Source organism: Tachyglossus aculeatus, chromosome 11 (assembly GCF_015852505.1).
Source record: "Tachyglossus aculeatus isolate mTacAcu1 chromosome 11, mTacAcu1.pri, whole genome shotgun sequence".
Classification (NCBI taxonomy): domain Eukaryota; kingdom Metazoa; phylum Chordata; class Mammalia; order Monotremata; family Tachyglossidae; genus Tachyglossus; species Tachyglossus aculeatus.
The window spans coordinates 46,935,332-46,961,541 of record NC_052076.1 but is presented as its reverse complement, the minus strand read 5'-3'; the positions used below and the strand labels follow the sequence as shown (position 1 = coordinate 46,961,541).

At 48.5% G+C, this 26,210-nt stretch overlaps 1 protein-coding gene across 1 annotated transcript in view; it reads left to right on the top strand.

Annotated features, from left to right (window-relative positions):
* GALNS (galactosamine (N-acetyl)-6-sulfatase) overlaps positions 1–20,026 on the top strand; it is a 75,806-nt gene extending 55,780 nt beyond the window's left edge. Inside the window, exons 13-14 of the mRNA XM_038754323.1 lie at positions 11,794–11,911; positions 18,923–20,026. Coding sequence (XP_038610251.1) covers positions 11,794–11,911; positions 18,923–19,009 — 205 coding nt within the window. The 3' untranslated portion in view covers positions 19,010–20,026. The remainder of the gene's footprint in view (positions 1–11,793; positions 11,912–18,922) is intronic.
* Positions 20,027–26,210: the final 6,184 nt, after the last annotated feature.

Sequence of the window (26,210 nt, the reverse complement as noted above, 5' to 3'; positions counted from 1 at the left end):
CCAACTTGTACTTCCCAAGCGCTTAGTACAGTGCTCTGCACACAGTAAGCGCTCAATAAATACGATTGAATGAATGGGTGGAGTTGGAGGTCATGGGTTCAAATCCCGGCTGCGCCACTTGTCAGCTGTGTGACTTTGGGCAAGTCACTTCACTTCTCTGGGCCTCAGTTCCCTCATCTGGAAAATGGGGATGAAGACTGCGAGCCCCCCGTGGGACAACCTGATCACCTTGTAACCTCCCCAGCGCTCAGAACAGTGCTTTGCACATAGTAAGCGCTTAATAAATGCCATTATTATTATTATTATTATCTGACCTGATTATCTTTATCTATCCCAGGGCTTAGTTAAGTGCTTGGTACATAGTAAGTGCTTAGTAAATAATATCATTTAGTTATCACTATTAGTATTGTTATGTAATAGGAAGTGGGCCTTCCTGCTACGGTTTGGTTCTAGGAGAGCCACAGCAAGCCTTTGTGGGAGCTGGCGTGCCCGTCCGTAATTTTGCCACGCCGCACACAAATGAGCAAGGAATGGGTCATCCCCGTGTACGGTGACACTCGTGACGAGAAGCAGCAGGGTCAGGTGGAAAGCTCAGGCCTGCCGGTCAGAGGACCGGGATGCTGCTCCCGGCTCAGCCACCTGGCTGCCTTGCAACCTGGCAAGTCCTCATATGTAAAATAATAATAATAATGATGGCATTTGTTAAGCGCTTACTATGGGCAAAGCACTGTTCTAAGCGCTGGGGAGGTTACCAGGGGATCAGGTTGTCTCACAGAGGGCTTACAGTCTTTATCCCCAGTTTACAGAGGAGGTAACTGAGGCCCAGAGAATAATAATAATAATAATAGCATTTATTAAGCGCTTACTATGTGCAAAGCACTGTTCTAAGCACTGGGGGGGAATACACGGTGATCAGGTTGTCCCACGCGGGGCTCACAATCTTAATCCCCATTTTACTGATGAGGTAACTGAGTCCCAGAGAAGCGCAGTGACTTGCCCAAAGTCACACAGCTGACAGTTGGAGGAGCCGGGATTTGAACCCACAACCTCTGACTCCAAAGCCCGGGCTCTTTCCACTGAGCCACGCTTCTTCTCCTAAAACTAGGAGTCAGTATCTCTCCTCCCAACTATTTAGACAGGAAGCCCCGACCGGGACTGTGTCTGACCTGATTACCCTGAATTCCAATCCTAGCTCTGCCACTTGGCTGCTGGGTGACCATGGGCAAGTCGCTTCACGTCTCTGTGCCTCAGTTACCTCATCTGTAAAGTGGGGATTAAGACTGTGGGCCAGGGACTGTCCAACCCGATTTGCTTGTATTCACCCCAGCACTTAGTAGAGTGCCTGACACATAGTAAGTGCTTAACAAATACCACAACTATTGTTATGTAAATAGCAGTCACTCGTAATTATCCAAGGCCCTGCTGAGAGCTCACCTCCTCCAGGAGGCCTTCCCAGACTGAGCCCCTTCCTTCCTCTCCCCCTCGTCCCCCTCTCCATCCCCCCCATCTTACCTCCTTCCCTTCCCCACAGCACCTGTATATATGTATATATGTTTGTACATATTTTTTACTCTATTTATTTGTACATATCTATTCCATTTTATTTTGTTAGTATGTTTGGTTTTGTTCTCTGTCTCCCCCTTTTAGACTGTGAGCCCACTGTTGGGTAGGGACTGTCCCTATATGTTGCCAATTTGTACTTCCCAAGCGCTTAGTACAGTGCTCTGCACATAGTAAGCGCTCAATAAATACGATTGATGATGATGATTGAACACTTAGTGTGTACAGAGCACTGAAGCAAGCACTTGAGAGACGCAACATGAAAGGAAAGGCAGCTTCCAAGCTCCAGGTCAGCTCTGTCTGATTTTTTCTTAGCATGCATGGTTGTCAGGTTTGTGAAAAGTCTGGAATAGAGCACAGGCCTGAGAGTCAGAAGGACCTAAGTTCTAATCTTAGCTCTACCACTTGTCTGCTGTGTGACCTTGGGTAAGTCATTTAACTTCTCTGTGCCTCGGTTACCTCATCTGTAAAGTGGGGATTAAGACTTACATGGACTGTGACCAGCCTGATTAGCTTGTATCTACCCAGTGCTTAGTCCAGTGCTCTGCGCACAGTAAGCGCTCAATAAATACGATTGAATGAGTGAACGAACGAATGAATAAGCTCTTGATAAGAAGCGAAGCAGCGTGGCTCAGTGGAAAGAGCGCGGGCTTTGGAGTCAGAGGTCATGGGTTCAAATCCCGGCTCCGCCAAGTGTCAGCTGTGTGACTTTGGGCAAGTCACTTAGCTTCTCTGGGCCTCAGTTCCCTCATCTGTAAAATGGGGATGAAACCTGTGAGCCCCACGTGGGACAACCTGATCACCTTGTAACCTCCCCAGTGCTTAGAACAGTGCTTTGCACATAGTAAGCGCTTAATAAATGCCATTATTATTATTATTATTGATAAATACCATAAAAAACAACCAAATACCTTTAAAAAAAGCACTTAAATACCATAAAAAAATGTGGTCTCCAGCTCTCTGAATTCTGCATGAGGAACTGGGTTCTCAACAGATGAAGGGACTGGGAATATGAATGTTGTTCAAAGACAAAAAAACAACAACTTCTTGTATAACATAACTCAAGAGGCTGGGTGGAGTGAGAATAAAACAGACTATTGAACTGAGCCCGTAAAGTCTGAATTCACCACCTTCATTGTCCGTAAAAGGCTAAGAGATCTCAAATGAACTTAACCCCAAAAAAGCATCAAAAGATCAATGGGTAGGGAAAACAGGGTCTGGCTGAATGCAACTTATTTATTTTTTCTAAAAAGCATCAAAAGGCAAAGCAGAGGAATCAGGTGAGCCGTCCCCATCAGTTAGAGCACTAACTGAAATTAGAATAGGCAGCAAGTCACAGCTTACATTTAACCTCATTTGGACTCTTTTTCCTTAAAAGTCACATGGAGGTTGGACCACCATCTCAGATGCTCTGGATGATTTAGGTACTATACTGTATAAAGGCAAGGGGGTAACCCTTAGATTCCCTTCCATCAGTTCTAGGATTCTGTTATTCTTTAAAATCTCCATCCTTTCAGTGGTTCAATGCTCCTGACCTTAAAGAGCCCTCAAGGGTATTCACGTGAAGCTGTCTTGTGTTAAAGTGACCTGGCATAATGCGAGAAAAAGGGAGGGAGGAAATACCCTTCTGATTTGCAAATGGACAAAGGTGACCAGAGTTGGGCCCTTGCAAATGTCACAAGCGCAGGCTTGCAAAGCTTTTGAAGATTTGGCACTTAGCACTGACAGGGGAAGCCAGAGTTATTTCAGTCATCTAAATATTTCCCATAACCGTGAAACAATATCTGCTGCCTTTTTCCTGAGCCCTCATCATTTGTTTCCACTCCACATGTGCTTGGGGTGCCCTTCGGAAGACGGTCCGTTGACAGGAAGGGAAAGGTAGAGAGTCTGGCCCTTCTCTGGAGGCTCATCATAGCCTTAAAGACCTCGGAATCATCCGCTCCTTCCAAGCTTTCCCGTAACGCCAAATCAATACAGCCAACTGCCTCTCTCTCACACAGAGGAGAGGAAGATTGGTGGTATTTTGGGATCCTCCGCTGGGAGAAAAAGAATAGCTTCAGCTTCTTATTCTGAATTATCCTATTTATTTTATTTTGTTAGTATGTTTGGTTTTATTCTCTGTCTCCCCCTTTTAGACTGTGAGCCCGCTGTTGGGTAGGGACTGTCTCTATATGTTGCCAATTTGTACTTCCCAAGCGCTTAGTACAGTGCTCTGCACATAGTAAGCGCTCAATAAATACGATTGATTGATTGATCCGTAGATCAGGTTCACAGGCAGCGTGGCTCAGTGGAAAGAGCCCGGGCTTTGGAGTCAGAGATCATGGGTTCTCATCCCGGCTCGGCCAATTGTCGGCCGCGTGACTTTGGGCGAGTCGCTTCCCTTCTCTGTGCCTCAGTTACCTCATCTGTAAAATGGGGATGAAGACTGTGAGCCCCCTGTGGGACAACCTGATCACCTTGTAACCTCCCCAGCGCTTAGAACAGTGCTTTGCACATAATAAGCACTTAGCAAATGCCATCATTATTATCATTATTATTGTGCTTGCCGATTATCCAGGGTTTTTCTTATTATTATTATCATCATCATTATCATTATTATTGTTATATTTGTTAAGCACTTACTATATATATATGTTTGCACATATTTATTACTCTTTATTTTACTTGTACATATTTATTCTATTTATTTTATTTTGTTAATATGTTTTGTTTTGTCTCCCCTTTCTAGACTGTGAGCCCGCTATTGGGTAGGGACCGTCTCTATATGTTGCCAACTTGTACTTCCCAAGCGCTCAGTCCAGTGCTCTGCACACAGTAAGCGCTCAATAAATACGATTGAACGAACGAATGAACTTACTACATGTCAAGTAGTGCTCTTTCTAAGAGCCGGGGTAGTTCCCACACAATTAGGGCGGACCCAGTCCTTGTTCTTCGTGTGGCTCACGGTGTAAGTAGGCACTGAATCCCCATTTTACAGCTGAGGAGATTGAGGCACAGAGAAGTTCCGCGATTTGCCCAAGGTCACGCTGCAGGCAAGCGGCAGAGCCGGGATTAGAACCCAGGTCCTCTCACTCCCAAGCCCGTGCTCTTTCCGCAAGAAAGAGCTGCTTCATTGTTCTCTCTCGATCCTAATGTTGTTTGGAGGAGTGTGTGTGTGTCTGCTGTATGTGTTTGGTCCTGAGCAGCTGGAGAGAGAGGTAATCATCCCGGCCAACCGCGGGAGGCCTGCCGCTGCCTATGCTGGACTTATTCTCCCAATTCAGGCGCCCGTGCTGTCAATCCAGCCCCGTTCTCAAGGACATCCTTCCCGTATCTATGCAAACTCCAGTTCTCCCCTAGTCTTAACAAGGTACCGGGCAGAAGAGCAGTTGATTCTTATGGTATTTACGGCGTTTCCGCCCTGGCACAAACCAGATTACTTGCGGACTGATTCTTGGAAAGAAAGAGTAGCAAAGGCATGGCCGATCGGCTCCAGGTCTCCCCTCCGAAGGACCCATCTCTCTGTACGCCAGCTTTTTGCAGGCCGCTCCGACCCATCCATGACAAATAGGAGTCTATTAATAATAATAATAATAATGGCATTTTTTATTAAGCGCTTACTATGTGCAAAGGACTGTTCTAAGCGCTGGGAAGGTTGCAAGATGATCAGGTTATCCCATGGGGGGCTTACAGTCTTAATCCCCATTTTACAGATGAGGTAACTAAGTCCCAGAGAAGTGAAGTGACTTGCCCAAAGTCACACAGCTGACAGTTGGCAGAGCCGGAGTTTGAACCCGTAACCTCTGACTCCAAAGCCCGGGCTCCTTCCACTGAGCCGCGCTGATTGACGGGGACTGGCCGAAGACGAGCAAAGGGACGGACCGAGTGAATTCCAAGAGAACGGAGGCCAGACAGGGTGATCTTTCTGACCTGAACGTTGAGGGTTTAGCAGCCGGAAATGGGGGATTTTCAATAGCATCTCTTTGTGCGGATTGGGAATCAAGTGCAGTTCAACGTGGCCCGCCTCGGGCTAAAGGGTCTGTGGTGCTCGCCCTCGGGAGTCCGACTTCCCAATCTCTCTCAGCCCTCCTCCTTTGCGAAACCCTGCCGGGTCAGAGTGCTTCTGGTTTTGCAGTGTGTGTGTGATGAAGCATCTTCATCTCCCCGTGCCAGCCTCACAATGGGTAAAAAAAAGCCAACACTAGGGACCACGAGGTGGAAGGATTTGGAGGATTACCGGGAGATGGTGGAAGCAGGAGAAAGTGTCGTGTTTAAAAGCCGGATGGCTACCCACCGTAACCCCCCCTGCCTCGTTAGCCTCCCCCAATAGGAATTTAACTGAAGCACAGCAGGCTCCGCAATGAGTTGTTTGGAATGGGTGGAGCGGCGAGCAGCTTGCCAAGGCACAATTACCCTAAATGAACTAAGCCCAGGTCACACCTGGGTCTGGAACCGAGCCCTCCCAACGCCAGGCCTGATTGACCCTCCGGGGACTGCCTAGAGGTTAAAAGTGTCAATTAATGTAACGACCTTGGACGTAGTCCACTCCGTCCCTTCATTTTGCGTACACAGGGGGATCCCTTTTCGCTCACTCCTCGGAACACCACCTGTTCTCCCCGCCGCACACGCTCCCCTGTTGCTCCCTGTCACTCCGGAGCCTTGCTGTCCTTCGCCCGGGCTGTTGCGATAGAATTCAAAATGCTGGCTTCCCACGGGGAGCAACAGTTGTAGTCTTTAGCCATCGGGTGCACACACCTTCAGGGCTTTGAGAATGTATTGATTTTTAAAGCCGACCCTGCGGAGAGGGTGAGCTGCCTCGTGGGCCGAGGCTACAAAGCCACACAGTCGGGTTCCAAGTCTGGCTACCGGAGATATTTTCCTTCCTAAACTGCGAAAGTACTGCGTTCCCCACCAAATGGAAGTTGTGTGACCAAATACAAGTTATGGGACCTCTTCGCTAAAATTCCCAGAGCGGGTTCTTTTATTTCCCACGGCGGATAATCTTTCTCAGCAAGAAGGAGAAAACTTGAGTGAGTCACAGTGCTGCCCTCAGGAGCATACGTGTTGTCGGGAAATTAACTCTAAAAACCAAAGTGTGAAAAAGTTTCCATTTAGCAGGCCAAACCCACAGTTGCCAGATGCCACTGATTTAGTGAAGGAACCTAATTCTGTAATCTGGTTAATACCTTTCTCTTCCTGCCTCACTACCTGCATTCGCTGCTGTGGACCCAATTAGCATCTACTCACGGGGAAAAAAAATTAGACCTGCATCAGTTAAAGCATTTTCATGTTGTTGCAGCAGGGCCTAGTGGAAATAGCCCAGGCTTGGCAGTCAGAGGCTCTGGGTTCTAATCCCGGCTCTGCCCCTTGGCTACTGTGTGACTTTGGCCAAATCACTTAACTTCTCTGTGTCTAAGTTCCCTTATCTGCAAAATGGGGATCCAGTCCCTCTTCTCCTTCCTACATAGATTCTGAGCTTCATGTGGGACCTGAAATGGGGATCCAATACCTCTTCTCCTTCCTACATAGATTTTGAGCCTCATGTGGGACCTGATGATCTTCTATTTACCCCAGTTCTCAGAACAGTGCTTGTGACATAGCGCTTAAGAAATTACACTATTATCATCATCAAGTGGTGATAGCTAGGTGCGACCATTAAATAAAAAGCTAGTGTCCAGCCAAATTTCTTTGTAGGTAACCCAGCACAATGTATTAAGCATCACAAAGTAATTCAGTTATCTGAAATAAGGACTGAACCTATTTCAAATAGTTTTTTTTTTTTTCCCCCGTTACCTGAGAAGCAGAGATGAGTAGGTCCCACTTCTAATCCCACACTCCAGCAGGAGTTGGGCTATTTTTAACTCATTCCTGCTGGGGCCCCGTGATGCAGGGGAAGGAGGATACAGTAAACCCTAGTAGCTGAAAAATTGGATTGCTAATATTCAGAAAAGCTAAGCGTGCTGCAGTTGTTTTAATAGCAGAAGGGGAAAGCTTCCTCCTGACTCTGATGTCTGAAAGGAGGAAAATTAAGAGGCAGGGTGACCAGGGAGGAGGCTAATGCAGTAGTAGTCTTGGACTTGATGAGAGCTTGAAAACAGGGTGGTGGTGGCCATTTGGGTGGAGAGGAAAGAGTGGATGTAGGAAATATCGCGGCGGAAAACTGGCAGGATTTTGAGGCAGATTGAATATGAGAGTTCGAAGACAGCAGAGATTTAAAGATAACAGTGCTATAAGCTTATGGGGCGGAGAGGGTAGTGGTATTAATAATTGTTCTTGTGGTTTTCGTTAAGCGCTTACTATGTGCCAAGCACTGTTGTAAGCCCTGGCACTGTTCTATTCGCTGGCACCGTTCTAAGCTGGTGTTGTCAACTGTGATGACAAAGAAGGCACAATGAACTGGGGCCTACCTCCATCCCCCCTTTTCCCCTGTCTGATTCCCAACTGTGTATTTTTTACCAGCTCTCAGTACGGTGTTCTACACATAGTAAGTCCTTAATAGATACTATTGAACGGCAACTACTATTTAAGTAGAAAGATGGGTTCAGGTTTAGCCCTGTCAAGTTTAGCCCCGTAGAAGGAACAGAAAGGTAAATGCCGTGGTTAGATTTGCTCTTAAACTCTAAACGAGGATAAAATCAATGAGGTCTTTCTTCAGTAACTTATCTGATCGGCCAGCGACGGAGCCCGTTGGTCATGACCTTCTGAAGTCCCCAGACATCTGCCGCACAAACAGCCCCGACTTCCTGCACGGTCTCCAAAGGTGATAGCCTTTCCTGTGCATTTCACACGGATAATCCCGCCACTTCGGGAGCCCATTTAGAGCTTCGACGCTGCTAGAATTCTAATAAATCCCTTGGAAATTGAAGGCCTGCTGCCTGAAGGGATCTAAGCAGCCATGTGCTCTTAAAGGAACTCAGCAAAGTAGAGACGGTGAACTTCACGGTAGCGGACTTTTGCCCTAGGAAATAGCCAATGGGAAGGAAGATGGAGTCCCAGAAGCGTGCGATCTGTAATGAAGTTCTACAAGGTGATGAAAAGAAGCCCCAAAATGTAAGAGCAGGAAGGATAACAATAAAACAAGTTGGTTAAGCCAAGAGCTGGTCAAAGATTTGAAATGCAGATAGAAACGCCAACAAAAAACTAGACCCCCAGTACTAAGAAAACGGACCAAAAGCCAGAGCAAAACGAGAAATGCTACTCGATATATAAAGATATAGGAATGGATATTTTTTAATGCCTTAATTATATCAGACATGGAAAACATTGCTATTTTTAGGCAGAAACTAATGAAAGGTGAGGGGTTAGCGATTTAATCCTTTCAAAGAGCTAAGCCTTTTATTCCAAAAAGGTGAGCTGTGATCACATAGTTCAGATTAGGAACAGAAAAAGCCAGGGATGATTTCAAATTGGTAGGTACGCTCAAATCAGCAGATTAGGCAACAGGTCTACTTAAATGGCTCTGGTTATCAGAGCTGTTTTTGAGAACTCAAGGATTTCAGATGAGGTGCCTGAAGAGAAATGTCGGCGGATCACACGATCCCTGGGGGCAGCTGCCTGCCAATTCCCGTCAGAGTGGCTCTTGTGTCTCTCTGGCTTGAGATTCATAGATGTGATCTCCAGCAATTGATCGAAAGAGAATTTTGGAGAAGACAACGACTTAAACATGCCCATACAAATTTCCCTTCACTTTCTCTGCCAGGGGAGACTGGGCCTGTATTTGCACTCTTCTCCCTGGAAAGCTGCCAAGGAGATGTGATATTTATAGCATTTACTGGAAGTTGCTGGCACATTTCTGGGTTTCAAAATGGGATTTTATTTTACCCCTCAAAGAAGAGGAACTGAGCTTTAAGGATGGGGCCGGTGCCAGTTTGGACCGTCAGGGCAGGATTCCGGACGAGTTGACAGCTGAGCATTTATCTCTAGAAGTAATTTGCTTTTCACTCCCTTTTTTCAATGACACTTTAAGAAGATGGCCAAATGAAATCATCATATGCCCCATTGAAGAAGTAGTTGAAGTATTAACACAAGGAAATGCAGTTGAAGCCTTTTAAGCATATGCCTGCCCAAGTAATGATCCTGTTCAGAGATGCCGGGGGTGGGGGGGAATCTCCTTTGCTTTGCACTAGTGTAGAGAAGAGACAAATTCTTCAGAAAGCCAGGCCTGTTCCAGCAAACCAAGTTAGGGCAGGGATTCATCTCTGGCGGAAGCCAAGAAACCATACCATTTTTGTAGGATAAGTTGCTGCCATTCGCCCAATCCCTTTTTGTGAAGACCCGTGTATTTGGAGAAGCAGCGTGGCTCAGTGGAAAGAGCACGGGCTTTGGAGTCAGAGGTTGTGGGTTCAAATCCCACCTCTGCCACTTGTCAGCTGTGACTTTGGGCAAGTCGCTTCACTTCTCTGTGCCTCAGTTACCTCATCTGTAAAATCGGGATTAAAACTGTGAGCCCCCTGTGGGACAACCTGATCACCTTGTAACCTTCCCAGCGCTTAGAACAGTGCTTTGCACATAGTAAGCGCTTAACAAATGCCATCATTATTATTATTTTCTTCCCAGCTCCCAGAATGTGCCGGGCTGGATTGGAGAGGGCCAGGGCTGTATGGCCATCCCCAGGCCAAGATGATACTGAGGAGATTGGTTTGGCTCTGACCCGGCCCACCCTTAAGGGAAGGGTCCACATCCCTCATTTGATCCCACCAACTCCTCCAGAGTGGGGAAGGCCAGAGGCCAGGCCTGTCCTGGTCTGCTCCGGCACCCTTAGAGCTGAGCTGGCATTTCATTGACCCCAGAGGGTGATGGGACCGGGACCAACGGCCGTCTCCTGGCAACGAGATGTAGTCGACCTCACCAGGATGTCTGCCTGGCTTGTCCATGGTGGAGCCCCATGGAGTTTGAAATTTGGAGTGAAAGGTGGCCTGGTTGTCATGTCATTCACTTCCACCTTGCAGGAGACCAAGGAAAACTACCCTTGTCCGGCTTGGCTACAGCGGCTGCTCCAGATCACCCAGCCGTTCGGAGGGAGTTGGGCCTCTGTCCTGACTCCTAAGAGTTCAGGCCTAGCCTCGTCCCTGGGGAAAGTGGTGATCGCATGGAGAGTGGTAAGGGAAGCAAGTGAAGGGCCAGATGGTGAGCCGGAGAGAATAGGGTGAGGGGGTCATCTGAGGTGAAGGGAGAGGAACCATTCGTTCATTCAGTCGTATTTATTGAGCACTTACTTTGTGCAGAGCACTGTACTAAGTGCTTGGGAAGTCCAAGTTGGCAACCTATAGAGACGGTCCCTACCCAACAGCGGGCTCACAGTCTAGAAGGGGGAGGCAGGCAACAAAACAAAACGTATTAACAAAATAAATAGAATGGTAAATATGTACAAGTAAAATAAATCGAGTAATAAATCTATGCAAACGTATATACAGGTGCTGTGGGGAGGGGAAGGAGGTAGGGTGGGGGGGATGGGGAGGAGGGGGAGAGGAAGGAGGGAGCTACCAGAAAGGGTAGTGAATTTTTGATAGCTAGTAGTAATGTAACTTACCCCCCCAAAAGATGTCCCTCACCCCCCACACCAGAGTTAACTAGTTAACTTCTCTGTACCTCAGTTTCCCCACCTGTAAAATGGGGATTCAATGCCTCTTCTCCCTCACCTTTCGACTCGTGTGGGCAGGGATTGTGACTAACCCAATTATCTTGATCTACCCCAGTGCTTAGTACAGTACTCCGCCCGTAGTAAATGCTTAACAAAACTGCTACTATCATCATCATCATTCTCATTCGACCAGTCTGAATCAAGGCTCCCAAACAAATGACTCACCTTCGGGACTCTCTTATCGTGAGAGTCTATAATTTGATTGGCAAGCAGCTAACTCAGCGTAGGCTGCCTGGAAATGAAAAGAGGTCCGAGTCGATCTGTTTGGAGATGAGACTTTCGTAGTGGGCAAGGGAGGCCTTTTGCCATAAAAAGGACCGATATCAGGGGCCAGGCACCTTTGAGACAGTGCTCCGACTTTGCTTTGGGACTTCACTTTTCCCCACTGAATCATTTAACGATTCAAGCAACAAGAATGCCGCCCGGTGTCCTGTATTAACATTTCCAGGCTTTCCCCGGGAACTGACCTTCCCGGAGGATGAAGGGAGGAGGAGGGTACTTAGCCGTTAACAAGCCAGATACGTCTGGCACATTTCGGGATCTGGCGTTCCCCTGTTGGGCAGATGCCAAGTCTGAATAGTCTTTGTGACATTTCGGCTTCCTCCTATTTCTAGGGTGTCTAGCACCGAGTACCAGGATGCCCTTCTTAAAATCTTCCCCATCGTCGAGCAGCACAAGGAGGCCATGATCCCCGGCCAGCCGCAGCTCAACGTGTGCGACCAGGCCGTCATGGTAAGTGGTTCTTCAATTGACTCGAAACCCCATAGCTCAACCTCCAGGGTTTGGTGAAATCGTGACAAAGCCTTAACCTCCCACTGCCGAAGCCGGAAGGAGCAAACGCTGGGGTCGTCGGGTTATTCTGCTGCAGAAACAGGCCGGGTAGTTATCTCCTGTGGGCAGTAGTCCACGAAGGCCGGTGCAAAGCGAGTGGAATTAATCCGGGAAAATCTCCCAGCACGCTGCGATAACTTGGTGACTTATTTGCAGATCCCATAATATCTCCGTTTCCTTAGCCCCGGTGCCGGGTCTGGGAGCGCCACGCCACTGAGGCTAATGGAAATGGCTGCCCGTCGGCTGGCTTTTTCCCAGGGGGGTGGGTAGAACGTCTGTTTATTCTTCAGCTTCCCGCTTCCTGTTCGGAAAGCCAGTTCAAGGCTTTGAAACCAGAGTTTCTGGTCGCGTTGGTGACGCTTCCCAGCACGCCAGATGGTATTCTCCCTCACACGCACACATATCCCCCACGCCCAACTACATATTTGTTTGCTCCTTTGTAGGTGGACCCATGGTCATTCGGGACCTCAGGATTAGTGCCAGCGTTAGGAGCCTGGCTCCCGGGGTTTGAATGCAACCGGGAAGAGGTTGGGAGCAGGTCAGGTGGTGCCAGGGGGCAGGTAGGGCTTGCAGGGTGGTGGCACAATCAGGGAAAAATCTGCCACCTCACCCCTCTGGGACAGCCGGGGACTTTTCCAAAGTGCTGCCGAGGCCACGTGGTCACCGACCCTGTCGCTGCACCCCCGTAAGTTGTGTTTGCGTTCTCCATCCTTCATAAATAATAATAATGGCATTTGTCAAGCGCTTACTATGTGCAGAGCACTGTTCTAAGCACTGGGGGTGGATACAAGGTGATCAGGTTGTCCCACGTGGGGCTCACAGTCTGAATCCCCATTTCGTTCATTGTCATATTTATTGAGTGCTTACTGTGTGCCAAGCACTGGACTAAGTGCCTGGGAGAGTACAACAGAACGATAAACAAATTCCCTGCCTTCAGCAAGCTTACAGTCCTGGGCCTGACCCATTCCCAGGGCTCCTTACTCCTCCCTCGGCCAAGTTAACACTGCCTTCTCAGGAGAAACTGTGAGCCCACTGTTGGGTAGGGACTGCCTCTATATGTTGCCAACTTGTACTTCCCAAGCGCTTAGTACAGTGCTCTGCACACAGTAAGCGCTCAATAAATACGATCGATTGATTGATTAAGACCTCTCCCCGCTGCCCCCCAATACCGCTAGCTGCGTCGTCAGCTCCCTCCCCTCAGGACAGAAGCAGGAAGGTGGGAAGCCTGTTTTCTGTCAGTGATGCCAGGCTAGTGCTGTGCCAACATTTCAGAGAGCTGGCTAATAAGAAATGGGCCTGGCAACTAGCTTTTTATTCAGTTTTTGCTCCTGTTGCGTAGCCACATTCTCAACGTGAGGCCGGGGGCGTGAGCCTTCAACTCAGCCTGCGTTTAGGGAGAAATAAATTAAGATCAGGTTCCCCAATCGGGCCAAATTACAGACATGGTAGCCGGGAGTTGGCTTTTATGTTGCGAGGTTCCCGTTGTCGAAGACTCCTAAGCCCTACTGAAAGCTGAAGATTTGGGGTACCGCATGCGTAGGGGCTGCATTGTGGGCCAGTCCTGAAGGGCGCCTAGACCAAAGAGAGGTACAATTGTTTTGAGCAAGCCGGGAGTGGATAATGAGGAGCGATGGGAAGAAATTGCGTGGAGGAAAATTTAGTCTGAATATTAGGAAAATTTTCCTAGCAGCAAGGCCTATTAGGTGGTGAAATAGTCTCCTTCCAGGTAGCAGGGGGATGCCCTACTGATTGAGTCATTTCAAACCGCACTGGACAAAGGTCCGCGGAACAGGCAGGGGGAAACAATCCTACCTTGGTTAGATGGGAGCCAGGGGCGTAACAAGCTGACTTAATAGGCCCTGACCATCTCTGGTTTCTTTGATTCTGTATTTCACAGCAAAACCCTTCTAAGAGCCAAAGAGTCAGCATGAGCTTTTCTGGGTTCTTTTTTTTTTTGGTGGCGTTTTGTGGGTTTTTTTTTTTTAACCTTTACTAAAATGCTTGAGGGGCAGGCTTAACCCTTCCTGCTCGGGGTTTACTTTTAACATCCCCACCCTCAGAATGGTATTAGAGCTGATTTAGGGACCGTGGGGTTTTCTTGTAAGAGACAGCGGCAAATTAATTTCCGTCCTCTTTCAGTGTCACCCAGCGCGTCAGGACCGATTTAGTGCCAGGGCTTTGGGCTAGTCGGGAGAATTGTGGGGAAATAGTGCCTTGTACCTGTTGGAACCCAAACCCATTCCTTATAGCTTTCCGTTGGGTATCGGGAGATATCCCCCTCTCCATCCCCCCATCTTACCTCCTTCCCTTCCCCACAGCACCTGTATATATGTATATATGTTTGTACATATTTTTTACTCTATTTTATTTGTACATATCTATTCTATTTATTTTATTTTGTTAGTATGTTTGGTTTTGTTCTCTGTCTCCCCCCTTTTAGACTGTGAGCCCACTGTTGGGTAGGGACTGTCTCTATATGTTGCCAATTTGTACTTCCCAAGCGCTTAGTACAGTGCTCTGCACATAGTAAGCGCTCAATAAATACGATTGATGATGATGATGATATCTGACAGCCACAGAGCAGCATAGAAACCGAGCATATTCTAGAGCCCTCCTCCCGCAAGATCGCACAGCATTTCTCAGTGGGCTGTTGGAGTGTTTATGTTCTTCTTCGTGAAATTCACCCTTCCATCTAATCTAAACCTCCTCCTCATCAATTATTTAGCGAGTGCCCACTTTGTGCAAATCACCCACCTAGGTGCTTGGGAATTAAGTGAAACAAGTCAAACGTGATCCTCGCCCGGGAGGAATTTACTAGCCAAGTGGGAGACCAATAAATGTGGAAAAATTCAACATTTGAAATCTAACTGTTGACAGTGATAACAGCCCTTCCCTTACCATTTAAGACAATTGCCTACATACTTTGTGAGCTCGTTGTCGGGTAGGACCGTGTCTATACGTTGCCGACTTGTGCTTCCCAAGCGCTTAGTACAGTGCTCTGCACACGGTAAGCGCTCAGTAGCCACGACTGAATGAATGAGTCCTTTGTGAAGATGGAAAATAGTTGATCTGTAACTTCCTTGTAATAACCTGGCCTCTATTCTGCAGATAAAACAGCCCCAGCTCTTTCAAACATCTCTCCTAGGCCCCATAGCTATCTTTTTATTCATTTTTACTGCTCTTCTGGACCCTCGCCAATTTCTCTTAATATGTGCAGGTCAAAGAGGACCCTGTGTGCTAATATTGTGAAGGACAGACTTGCACCTCACTTTCAAATGTCCCGCCCCTTAATTCATCCCAATATCACATTCGCTGTTGTAATCATAGCACTTTACAGCCGGCTCACCTGCTTTTCAAGAACCGTTCGGAAACTCCGGTTATTTCTCCTTTATCTTTGCGCCTATCCAGTCGTTAGCAGACTTGGGTCAGTATAGCCTGTAATTAATTGGTAATGTACCTGGCACATGTCCCTATCAGTCAGTGGTATTTAGTGAGAGCTTACTAAAGTCCAATACAACAGAGGTAGCAGACCTGTTCCTTGCCCACAAGGAGAATATAGTCCCTACTTATTTAAATCTTGTTTTTCTGATTGTCTAGATCACTCTTGGAGGACTCTGTATTCTCGCCCCCGGAGGTGCACCCCATTTAGGGTCATGCTCAGACTAGATGAACGTGGTCGAATTTCGTGCAGATCATGGGTGAAACAAAAACCTAAACGTTGCCTGCGCGGAAGGAAATCTCAGTGAGTTTTATTAGGAAGTCGGTGGAGGTTGCTAGTGTTTCACTGCCATCTTCTGTAACCAGATGGAATTTACTGAAGCTGACAAACCTACCTCCGTTAGCTCCGTTTGTATCGTGGAAATCCAGCAGAATCTAAAACTAAGTGAAAAGTTGGGGTGGGGAAAGAAGGACAGAGAGGGGGAAATGGACAGGGTGGAGGGAGAAGGGAGAAAGTGGGACAGAGTGAGCAAGAGGAAGAATGGGAGAACGAGCGCTTAGTACAGTGCTCTGCACACAGTAAGCGCTCAATAAATACGATTGAATGAATGAGGGATGGGGACGTTGTGGGGGGACTGCCTCTTGGCTGCTGTGTAACCTTGGGCCCCTTCCTTCCTCTCCCCCTCGTCCCCCTCTCCATCCCCCCATCTTACCTCCTTCCCTTCCCCACAGCACCTGTATATATGTATATATGGTTGTACATATTTATTACTCTATTTACTTATTTATTTATTTATTTTACTTGTACATTTCTATCCTGTTTATTTTATTTTGTTGGTATTTTTGGTTCTGTTCTCTGTCTCCCCCTTTTAGAGTGTGAGCCCACTGTTGGGTAGGGACTGTCTCTATGTGTTGCCAATTTGTACTTCCCAAGTGCTTAGTACAGTGCTCTGCACATAGCAAGCGCTCAATAAATACGATTGATTGATTGATTGGGCAAGTTACTTAATTTCTCTGCCTCAGTTTCCTCGGTCCCAAAATGAGGATGCGATACCTGTTCTCCCTCCCACTTAGACTGTGAGCCCCGTGTGGGGCAGGGACTATGTCTGACTTGATGATCGTGTAGCTACCCCTGTGCCTAATACAGTGCTGGGCATTTAGGAAGTGCTTAACAAACACTATAATTATTGTTATTCTTAGTATTGGCTCAGGCGGGCTAATCGCTGCCTGGGTCCTGCTAAAATGGCAGTCTCCAGAGCAGCTGCTGCTATCACTGAGGGAATCAATCAATCAATCAATCGTATTTATTGAGCGCTTACTGTGTGCAGAGCGCTGTACTAAGCGCTTGGGAAGCACAAGTTGGCAACACATAGAGACGGTCCCTACCCAACAGTGGGCTCACAGTCTAGAAGGGGGAGACAGAGAACAAAACCAAGCATATTAACAAAGTAAAATAAATAGAATAGATATGTACGAGTAAAATAAATAAGTAAATAAATAGAGTAATAATAATAATAAAAGAGGAGTGGATGGGCTTAGGCTCTGCTCATCTGTGTGCCTGCTCTTTGGGGGCATCTGCCTCTCTGGCCGTCACACGGCTGAAAGCGTCACCCTGATGGGTTTCCCTGGAGGCTTTTGGAGTGGCAGGACAGAGCTGTAGGATCTCTGAGGGACAGATATCTGGTCATGTTACTCACATGAAGGGAAAGGTAGCCTGTTGTTAACCAGGACGGGCAGAACCACGCTTAGGATGCCTGAGCATAGATGGAGCCGTTTTTAAGATCCTGAAATTTCTTTTTTTTAATTTCCCGAAGGCCCAGATTTCATTTGCCTGCATCATGGCTTCCCCCAAGTTTCTGGCTGCCAGTTTCTCCCCGTGCCAGAGACAGAAATTGGGAATGAATGGCAACTTTGGGTCATGTTCCGTAGCCACGTGGCGGGGGAGGCTTGGGGCAGTTCAAATCATAAAAATCATTCTGGTATTTGTTAAGCGCTTACTGTGTGCCAGGCACTATACTAAGCATTGGGGAGGATACAAGCAAATCATGTTGGACACCGTCCCTGTCCAACATGGGGCTCACAGTCTTAATCCCTATTTTATAGAAGGGGAAACTGAGGCACAAGGAAGTGAAGTGACTTGCCCAAGGTCCTACAGCAGACAGGTGGCAGAGCCGGGATTAGAACCCATGACTTTCTCACTCACAGGCCCGTGCTGTATCCTCTATGCCATGCTGCTTCTCTAAGACCTCAGTTACTGAAGTCTGGACAGTTGGCATTTGCTGCCCACTGAATCTGGAGGGAGTTTAAAAACAGGATTTTTTTTAATGGTTTCTGTTGATAAGTGCTTACTGTGTGCCCGGCACTGTACTGAACACTGGGGTATATACAAGATAATCAGGTTGGATACTGTCCATATCCTGCGTGGGGCTCACAGCTTTAATCCCCATTTTACCGGTGAGGTAACGGAGGCACAGAGAAGTCAAGTGACTTGTCCAAGGTCACACAGCAGACAGATGGCAGAGCCAGGATCAGAACCCAAATGGTCCGACTCCCAGCCCCGTGCTCTTTCCACACTGCTTCTTTCATGTTTTGCATACTTCATTCTTCCACGTAGACAACCGAGATAATTAGGGGAGAAGTTTCCTTTTAAGAACAGACTAAATCAGGACACTCCAGTCTGGAAAGATAAAGGCTGAGCGGGAATGAAATGGGCATTTATGGAATGCCACGTAGACAACCAAGATCATTAGGGGAGAAGTTTCCTTTTAAGAACAGACTAAATCAGAACACTCCATTGGAAAGATAAAGGCTGAGCGGGAATGAAATGGGCATTTATGGAATGCCACGTAGACAACCAAGATCATTAGGGGAGAAGTTTCCTTTTAAGAACAGACTAAATCTGGACACTCCATTGGAAAGATAAAGGCTGAGCGGGAATGAAATGGGCATTTATGGAATCGTGATGAGTGAGGACAGTGTGAATGTGTTTCACCAAATCCCACAGACCTGAGACAAGGGGACACCTTTCGAAGCATGAGGCCGTAGGTCCCAAACTAATGGAAACACTTCCTCGGACGGCGAGTGATGAGTATATGGAATTCGTTTTCAGAGGAAGTCGGGCAGGCATAAAATATCAGTAGGTCTGAGAGGGATTGGGGTAAATTCATGGACGAGAGAGGTCTATAACAGATTTCTAGAGGGAAAGTTTAGAGATGTTAGGTGGGAAGTGAGATTAATCAGTGGGAAGGCACGTTGAGGGGGGAAAAGCCCCAGAGACAGAGCATTATTATTATTGTTAATATTATTATTGTTACTACCGCAGAGTATCCGAAGCCACAAGGGTGGATGAAGGAGGTCACATATGGCCCTCGGCCTCGAGGTGTCGGAAGGGTCCAGATTGCTGGACTCTGATGGGTCGTGAGTCTAACCCTTTCTCGAACGCTTATGTCCTTTCCCCGCGTTCTCATTTGCCAGAACTGGGCGCCTCCAGGCTGTGAGAAATTAGGGAAGTGTTTGACACCGCCAGAATCCCAACCGGAGAAGTGCATCTGGCCCCACTAGCCACCGTTCCGGCGCACGGAATCTGCGGCAGAAGGCGAAACAGCAAGCCGACCAAGCGCGTGCCGTTTTGGCGCGCGACTTGCCACAAGGAGAGCAAGAATCATGAAACGGCCAGTTGTTACGATGGTGTTTCACTGGGTTATAGCAATAATCATATTAACTTGAGCCTCCCTGGTGAGAGGTTCGTGTTGGAGGTGTTATTACCCAGGGTTACAATCTTCCGAAATATTTTTAAGACGGGCAGGATTTCGGCCGAGCGGAATCACCATCCTGAGGAATCAGTCAGGCAACCATGGTGCTTCCCGAGTTCTTACTGCGTGCAGAGCACTGTGCTCTGTGGTTGGGCGAGTACTAAACATTTGGAAGGCTTTGGCCATGTCGAATTCCCCCCCGTGTGTTCTTTCCCTGTGCTCAGTACAGTGCTCTTCGTACAGGACGTGCTTAATAAATGCCTTAACTACTACTCCCGCTGCTCACAAGGAGCTTACACCAAATAACTTCCACTGCCAGATGATGAAAAAGCCACCAGCCTTCCCCTCAGCGCCTTCCTGGGGTTTCTTCACACCTAACCTCTGAAATCAGGTGGCCGTAGAGGAGGAAAGGGATCATTTTGCCTATCCTGAAATCCAGAGCAATGGCCACCCTCCTGCGTCGGCTGTACGTCTAGTAGATACAATACCAAAGGTGAGGTTTTTTTGTACCTTACGTTGAATTCATGTGGTGCCTTTCCTTTTAAGAGCCCAAAGCCCCCTCGTGAATGGTACCCCCCTTATCTACAGAACATCATCATCATCATCAGTGGTATTTATTGAGTGCCTACTCTATGCTGAGTACTGTACTAAGCCCTAAAAGAGGAAGGTAGCTATCCTGATTATTTGACGCCGTTCCTTGTGAGCTCAGAACTTGCACTCGGGTGCCTTGTGGGGTTGTTTACTTGCTCTGATGTCCGTCTCCCCCCTTCCAGACTGTAAGCCCAGTGCGGGCAGGGATTGTCTCTATTGCTGAATTGTACCTTCCAAGCACTTGGTTCAGTGCTTTGCACAGAGTAAGCGCTCCATAAATCCGATCGAATGAATCGTGTGTCTCAGGCTGCTTCCCCATCTATCCCACTCCTATCTCCAACCCGGTACTAAGACGGCGGCTGCCGCTCTCGGCCGGCACTGCTCTGTGACCTTGAGTGCCTTAACCTCTGTGCCTCAGTTTCCTCATTCTCCCTCCCCCTTTGGGAGCCCCGTGAGGGCCAGGGACTGTGTCCCAGCTGATTATTTGGAACCTGCCCCAATGCTTAGCACAGTGTTTGGTACAGAATAAGGGCAAACTAGTTAACTGTTTTGGGGGAGCAAGTACAGATACAAGGGGCCATTCCAAAGGACCAAAAAGAAGGCCCGGATTCCCGCTTCCCCCCATCAATCGGTGCTATTTATAGAACACCTACTGTACACAACACACTGTTCAAAGCACTTGGGACAATACAACGCAGTAGGGTTAGTTGGCACAATCCCCACCCACAAAGAGCTTACCCTTGCTCCCTTCTTATTCCACCATTCCCTGTCTGCTACCTCTAGGTTACAGTGTGAGGATGAGGAGCAGCGTGGCCCAGTGGAAAGAGCCCGGGCTTTGGAGTCAGAGGTCATGGGTTCAAATCCCGGCTCCGCCGATCGTCAGCTCTGTGACTTCGGGCAAGTCACTTCACTTCTCTGGGCCTCAGTTACCTCCTCTCTAAAATGGGGTTTAAGACTGTGAGCCCCCCGAGGGACAACCTGATCACCTTGGAACCTCCCCAGCGCTTAGTACAGCGCTTGGCACATAGTAAGCGCTTAATAAATGCCATCATTATTATTATTATTACTCTCTGTGCCTCAGTTACCTCATCTGTAAAATGTGGATTAAGACTGTGAGCCCCCCCGAGGGACAACCTGATCACCTTGTAACCTCCCCAGCGCATAGAACAGTGCTTGGCACATAGTAAGCGCTTAATAAATGCCATCATTATTATTATTATTACTCTCTGTGCCTCAGTTACCTCATCTGTAAAATGGGGATTAAGACTGTGAGCCCCCCAAGGGACAACCTGATCACCTTGTAACCTCCCCAGCGCTTAGAACGGTGCTTGGCACATAGTAAGCGCTTAATAAATGCCATCATTATTATTATTATTACTCTCTGTGCCTGTTAGCTCATCTGTAAAATGGGGATTAAGACTGTGAGCCCCCCCGAGGGACAACCTGATCACCTTGTAACCTCCCCAGCGCTTAGAACAGTGCTTGGCACATAGTAAGCGCTTAATAAATGCCATCATTATTATTATTATTACTCTCTGTGCCTCAGTTACCTCATCTGTAAAATGGGGATTAAGACTGTGAGCCCCCCCAAGGGACAACCTGATCACCTTGTAACCTCCCCAGCGCTTAGAACAGTGCTTGGCACATAGTAAGCGCTTAATAAATGCCATCATTATTATTATTATTACTCTCTGTGCCTCAGTTACCTCATCTGTAAAATGTGGATTAAGACTGTGAGCCCCCCTGAGGGACAACCTGATCACCTTGTAACCTCCCCAGCGCTTAGAACAGTGCTTGGCACATAGTAAGCGCTTAATAAATGCTACCATTATTATTATTATTATTATTACAAGTTGGCAACATCTAGAGACGGTCCCTACCCAACAGCGGGCTCAACGTCTAGAAGGGGGAGACAGACAACAAAACAAAGCATTTTAACAAAAATAGAACAGTAAATATGTACAAGTAAGCCCTACTGAGAGCTCACCTCCTCCAGGAGGCCTTCCCAGAATGAGCCCCCTTTTCCTCTCCTCCTTCTCCTCCTTCCCCTCCCCACAGCACCTACGTATACGTTTGTACAGATTTTATTACTCTATTTTACCGAGCAGCGTGGCTCAGTGGAAAGAGCCCGGGCTCGGGAGTCAGAGGTTGTGGGTTCTAATCCCCACTCCGCCGCTTGTCAGCTGTGTGACTTTGGGCAAGTCACCTCGCTTCTCTGGGCCTCAGTTCCCTCATCTGGAAAACGGGGATTAAGACCGTGAGCCCCACGTGGGACAACCTGATCACCTGGTAATAAATGCCCATGGTTCTTATCATTTAACATGGAAGAGGTTGGAAATGAGGGTGAAGGGAGAAGAGCCCCAGTTTGCTGGGGAGACAGGGAGGGAGGAGAGGATGTTGGAACGGATAACTCCTTCCCGGCCCACCCCATCTGTACTCACAAGGATACATGATTTGGGGGAGTCAGAGAATGAGGTTTATTGGAAACTGAGAGGAGGCAGGCGGTGAAGGGTGACCAATGTCACAGCAGGAGCTAGACGTGCCCTGATGGACTGAGTCTTAAGCGTCTTCTCAAAAGACAAGTGGCACAGGGGAAGCATCTCTTAAGGGGGCCATCCACATATCATCATCAATCGTATTTACCGATCGCTTACTGTGTGCAGAGCACTGTACTAAGCGCTTGGAAAGTCCAAATTGGCAACATCTAGAGACAGTCCCTACCCACCAGTGGGCTCACAGTCTAAAAGGGGGGAGACGGAGAACGAAACCAAACATACTAACAAAATAGTGCACAGGGTGGTGATTGTTTTTAATTGGCTGGGACCGTGTTAACCAACTCTGCTGCATTGTACTCTCCCAAGCACTTACAATAATAATGATGATGGCATTTATTAAGCGCTTACTATGTGCAAAGCACTGTTCTAAGCGCTTGGGACTTAGAACTTGTAGACTGTGAGCCCACTGTTGGGTAGGGACCGTCTCTATATGTTGCTAATTTGTACTTCCCAAGCGCTTAGTACAGTGCTCTGCACACAGTAAGCGCTCAATAAATACGATTGATTGATTGGGGAGGTTACAAGGTGATCAGGTTATCCCATGGGGGGGCTCACAGTCTTAACCCCCATTTTACAGATGAGATAACTGAGGCCCAGAGAAGTGACGTGACTTGTCCAAAGTCACCCAGCCGACAATGGGCAGAGCTGGGATTCGAACCCATGAACTCCGACTCCAAAGCCCGGGCTCTTTCCACTGAGCCACGCTAGGAAGGGGTCAATCAATACAACTGATTGATAGAGGTATCAAAAGTGTTAAAATTTGCTGTAATTATTGTATTATGTAAAGATTTTAAATAAACGTTTGAAGAGAAAATTGATACTGTGCTTTCTTGAATGGGTGTTTTGCTAGGGGAAGGGTGGGGTAAAGGAGTGGTCTGGAGCAAGAGGCTTAAGTCCCAGAAGAAGAGGACTTCTAGACTGTGAGCCCACTGTTGGGTAGGGACCGTCTCTATATGTTGCCAACTTGGACTTCCCAAGCGCTTAGTACAGTGCTGTGCACACAGTGAGTGCCCAATAAATATGATTGATTGATTGACTTTCTGGGGACACCTGGTTCAAAAGCTCAGAAATACTGGGAGGTGAAAGGGTGGAATCACGGGACTAGGGAGAAAAAGCTAAAAGGGACCCGAGCAATCAATCAATCAATCATCATCATCATCAATCGTATTTATTGAGCGCTTACTGTGTGCAGAGCACTGTACTAAGCGCTTGGGAAGTACAAATTGGCAACATATAGAGACAGTCCCTACCCAACAGTGGGCTCACAGTCTAAAAGGGGGAGACAAAACCAAACATACTAACAAAATAAAATAAATAGAATATATACAAGTAAAATAAATAGAGTAATAAATACGTACAAACATATATACATATATACAGGTGCTGTGGGGAAGGGAAGGAGGTAAGACGGGGGATGGAGAGGGGGACGAGGGGGAGAGGAAGGAAGGGGCTCAGTCTGGGAAGGCCTCCTGGAGGAGATGAGCTCTCAGTAGGGCCTTGAAGGGAGGAAGAGAGCTAGCTTGGCGGATGGGCAGAGGGAGGGCATTACAATCAATCAATCAATCGTATTTATTGAGCGCTTACTGTGTGCAGAGCACTGTACTAAGCGCTTGGGAAGTACAAGTTGGGAACATATAGAGACGGTCCCTACCCAACAGTGGGCTCACAGTCTAGAAGGGGGAGACAGGCAATGAAACAAGACATAGTAACAAAATAAAATAAATAGAATAAATATGTACAAGTAGAACAATTAGAGAAATACGTACAAACATATATATACATACACACACATATATATTCACACTTGTCAGCTGTGTGACTTTGGGCAAGCCACTTCACTTCTCTGGGCCTCAGTTTCCTCATCTCTGCAGGGTGGCCCCCAGGCCCTTGTAGAGCAGGATATCTGAGCAGTGTTTGGCAGTGTCAATCAGTCGGCTTTATTTAGTGATCACTTGCCATAATAATAACAATAATAATAATGGCATTTATTAAGCGCTTACTATGTGCAAAGCACTGTTCTAAGCGCTGGGGAGGTTACAAGGCGATCAGGTTACTAGGCAGGGGGAGGGGCGTGACCAGAACGGGACGTGGGCGTGGTCAGAGGGGGCGTGGCCAGAGCGCGGCTTGTGGGCGTGGTCAGAGAGGGAGGGGCGTCGCCAGAACGTGACGTCTGTGCGTGCCAGATAGGGGGCGTGGCCAGAACTAGCAGTGCGTGGGGCGTGGTCAGAGAGGCAGGGGCGTGGCCAGAGCGTGCCGTGCATGGGGCGTGTCCGTGACGTCACGTTCCCGCCGCCGGGGTCCCGCGCTGGTGCGCATGCTCGGCGGAGTCCGATGCCGCGGCGGCCGCCTGAGGAGCTGCGCGATGGCGGCTTTATTTAGTGATCATTTGCCATAATAATAATAATGGCATTTATTAAGCGCTTACTCTGTGCAAAGCACTGTTCTAAGCGCTGGGGAGGTTACAAGGCGATCAGACTGTGAGCCCTCTATTGGGTAGGGACCGTCTCTATATGTTGCCAAATTGTACTTCCCAAGCGCTTAGTACGGTGCTCTGCACACAGTAAGCGCTCAATAAATACGATTGATGATGATGATCAGGTTACTAGGCAGGGAGAGGGGCGTGACCAGACGTGACGTGTGCGCGGTCAGAGGGGGCGTGACCAGAACGTGTTGGGGGCGTGGTCAGAAAGGGAGGGTGGGCGTGGTCAGAGGGGGCGTGGTCGGAGAGGGAGGGGCCATGACGTGTCGTGTGGGGCGTGGTCAGAGAGGGGGCGTGGCCAGGGCGTGCCGTGCGTGGGGCGTGTCCGTGACGTCGCGTTCCCGCAGCCGGGGTCCCGCGCTGGTGCGCATGCTCGGCGGAGTCCGAAGCGGCGGAGGCAGCCCGAGGAGCCGCGCGATGGCGGCTTTATTTAGTGATCATTTGCCATAATAATAATAATAATGGCATTTATTAAGCGCTTACTATGTGCAAAGCACTGTTCTAAGCGCTGGGGAGGTTACAAGGCGATCAGACTGTGAGCCCACTATTGGGTAGGGACCGTCTCTATATGTTGCCAACTTGTACGTCCCAAGCGCTTAGTACGGTGCTCTGCACACAGTAAGCGCTCAGTAAATACGATTGATGATGATGATCAGGTTACTAGGCAGGGGGAGGGGCGTGACCAGAACGTGACGTGCGCGCGATCAGAGGGGGCGTGGCCAGAACGTGCTTGGGGGCGTGGTCAGAAAGGGAGGGGGTGTGTGGGCGTGGTCAGATGGGGCGTGGTCAGAGCGCGGCTTGGGGACGTGGTCAGAGAGGGAGGGGCCAGAACGTGCCGTGCGGGGCGTGGTCAGAGAGGGGGGCGTGGTCAGAGCGTGCCGTGCGTGGGGCGTGTCCATGACGTCACGTTCCCGCCGCCGGGGTCCCGCGCTGGTGCGCATGCTCGGCGGGGTCTGAAGCCGCGGCGGCCGCCTGAGGAGCCGCGCGATGGCGGCTTTACTTAGTGATCATTTGCCATAATAATAATAATGGCATTTATTAAGCGCTTACTATGTACAAAGCACTGTTCTAAGCGCTGGGGAGGTTACAAGGCGATCAGACTGTGAGCCCACTATTGGGTAGGGACTGTCTCTATATGTTGCCAACTTGTACGTCCCAAGCGCTTAGTACAGTGCTCTGCACACAGTAAGCGCTCAGTTACTAGGCAGGGGGGAGGGGCGTGACCGGAACGTGACCCGTGCGCGGTCAGAGGGGGCGTGGTCAGAAATGGAGGGGCGTCGCCAGAACGTGACGTCTGTGCGTGGTCAGGGAGGCGGCGTGGCCAGGACGTGCCGTGCGTGGGGCGTGCCGGTGACGTCACGTTCCCGCCCCCGGGGGGGGTCCCG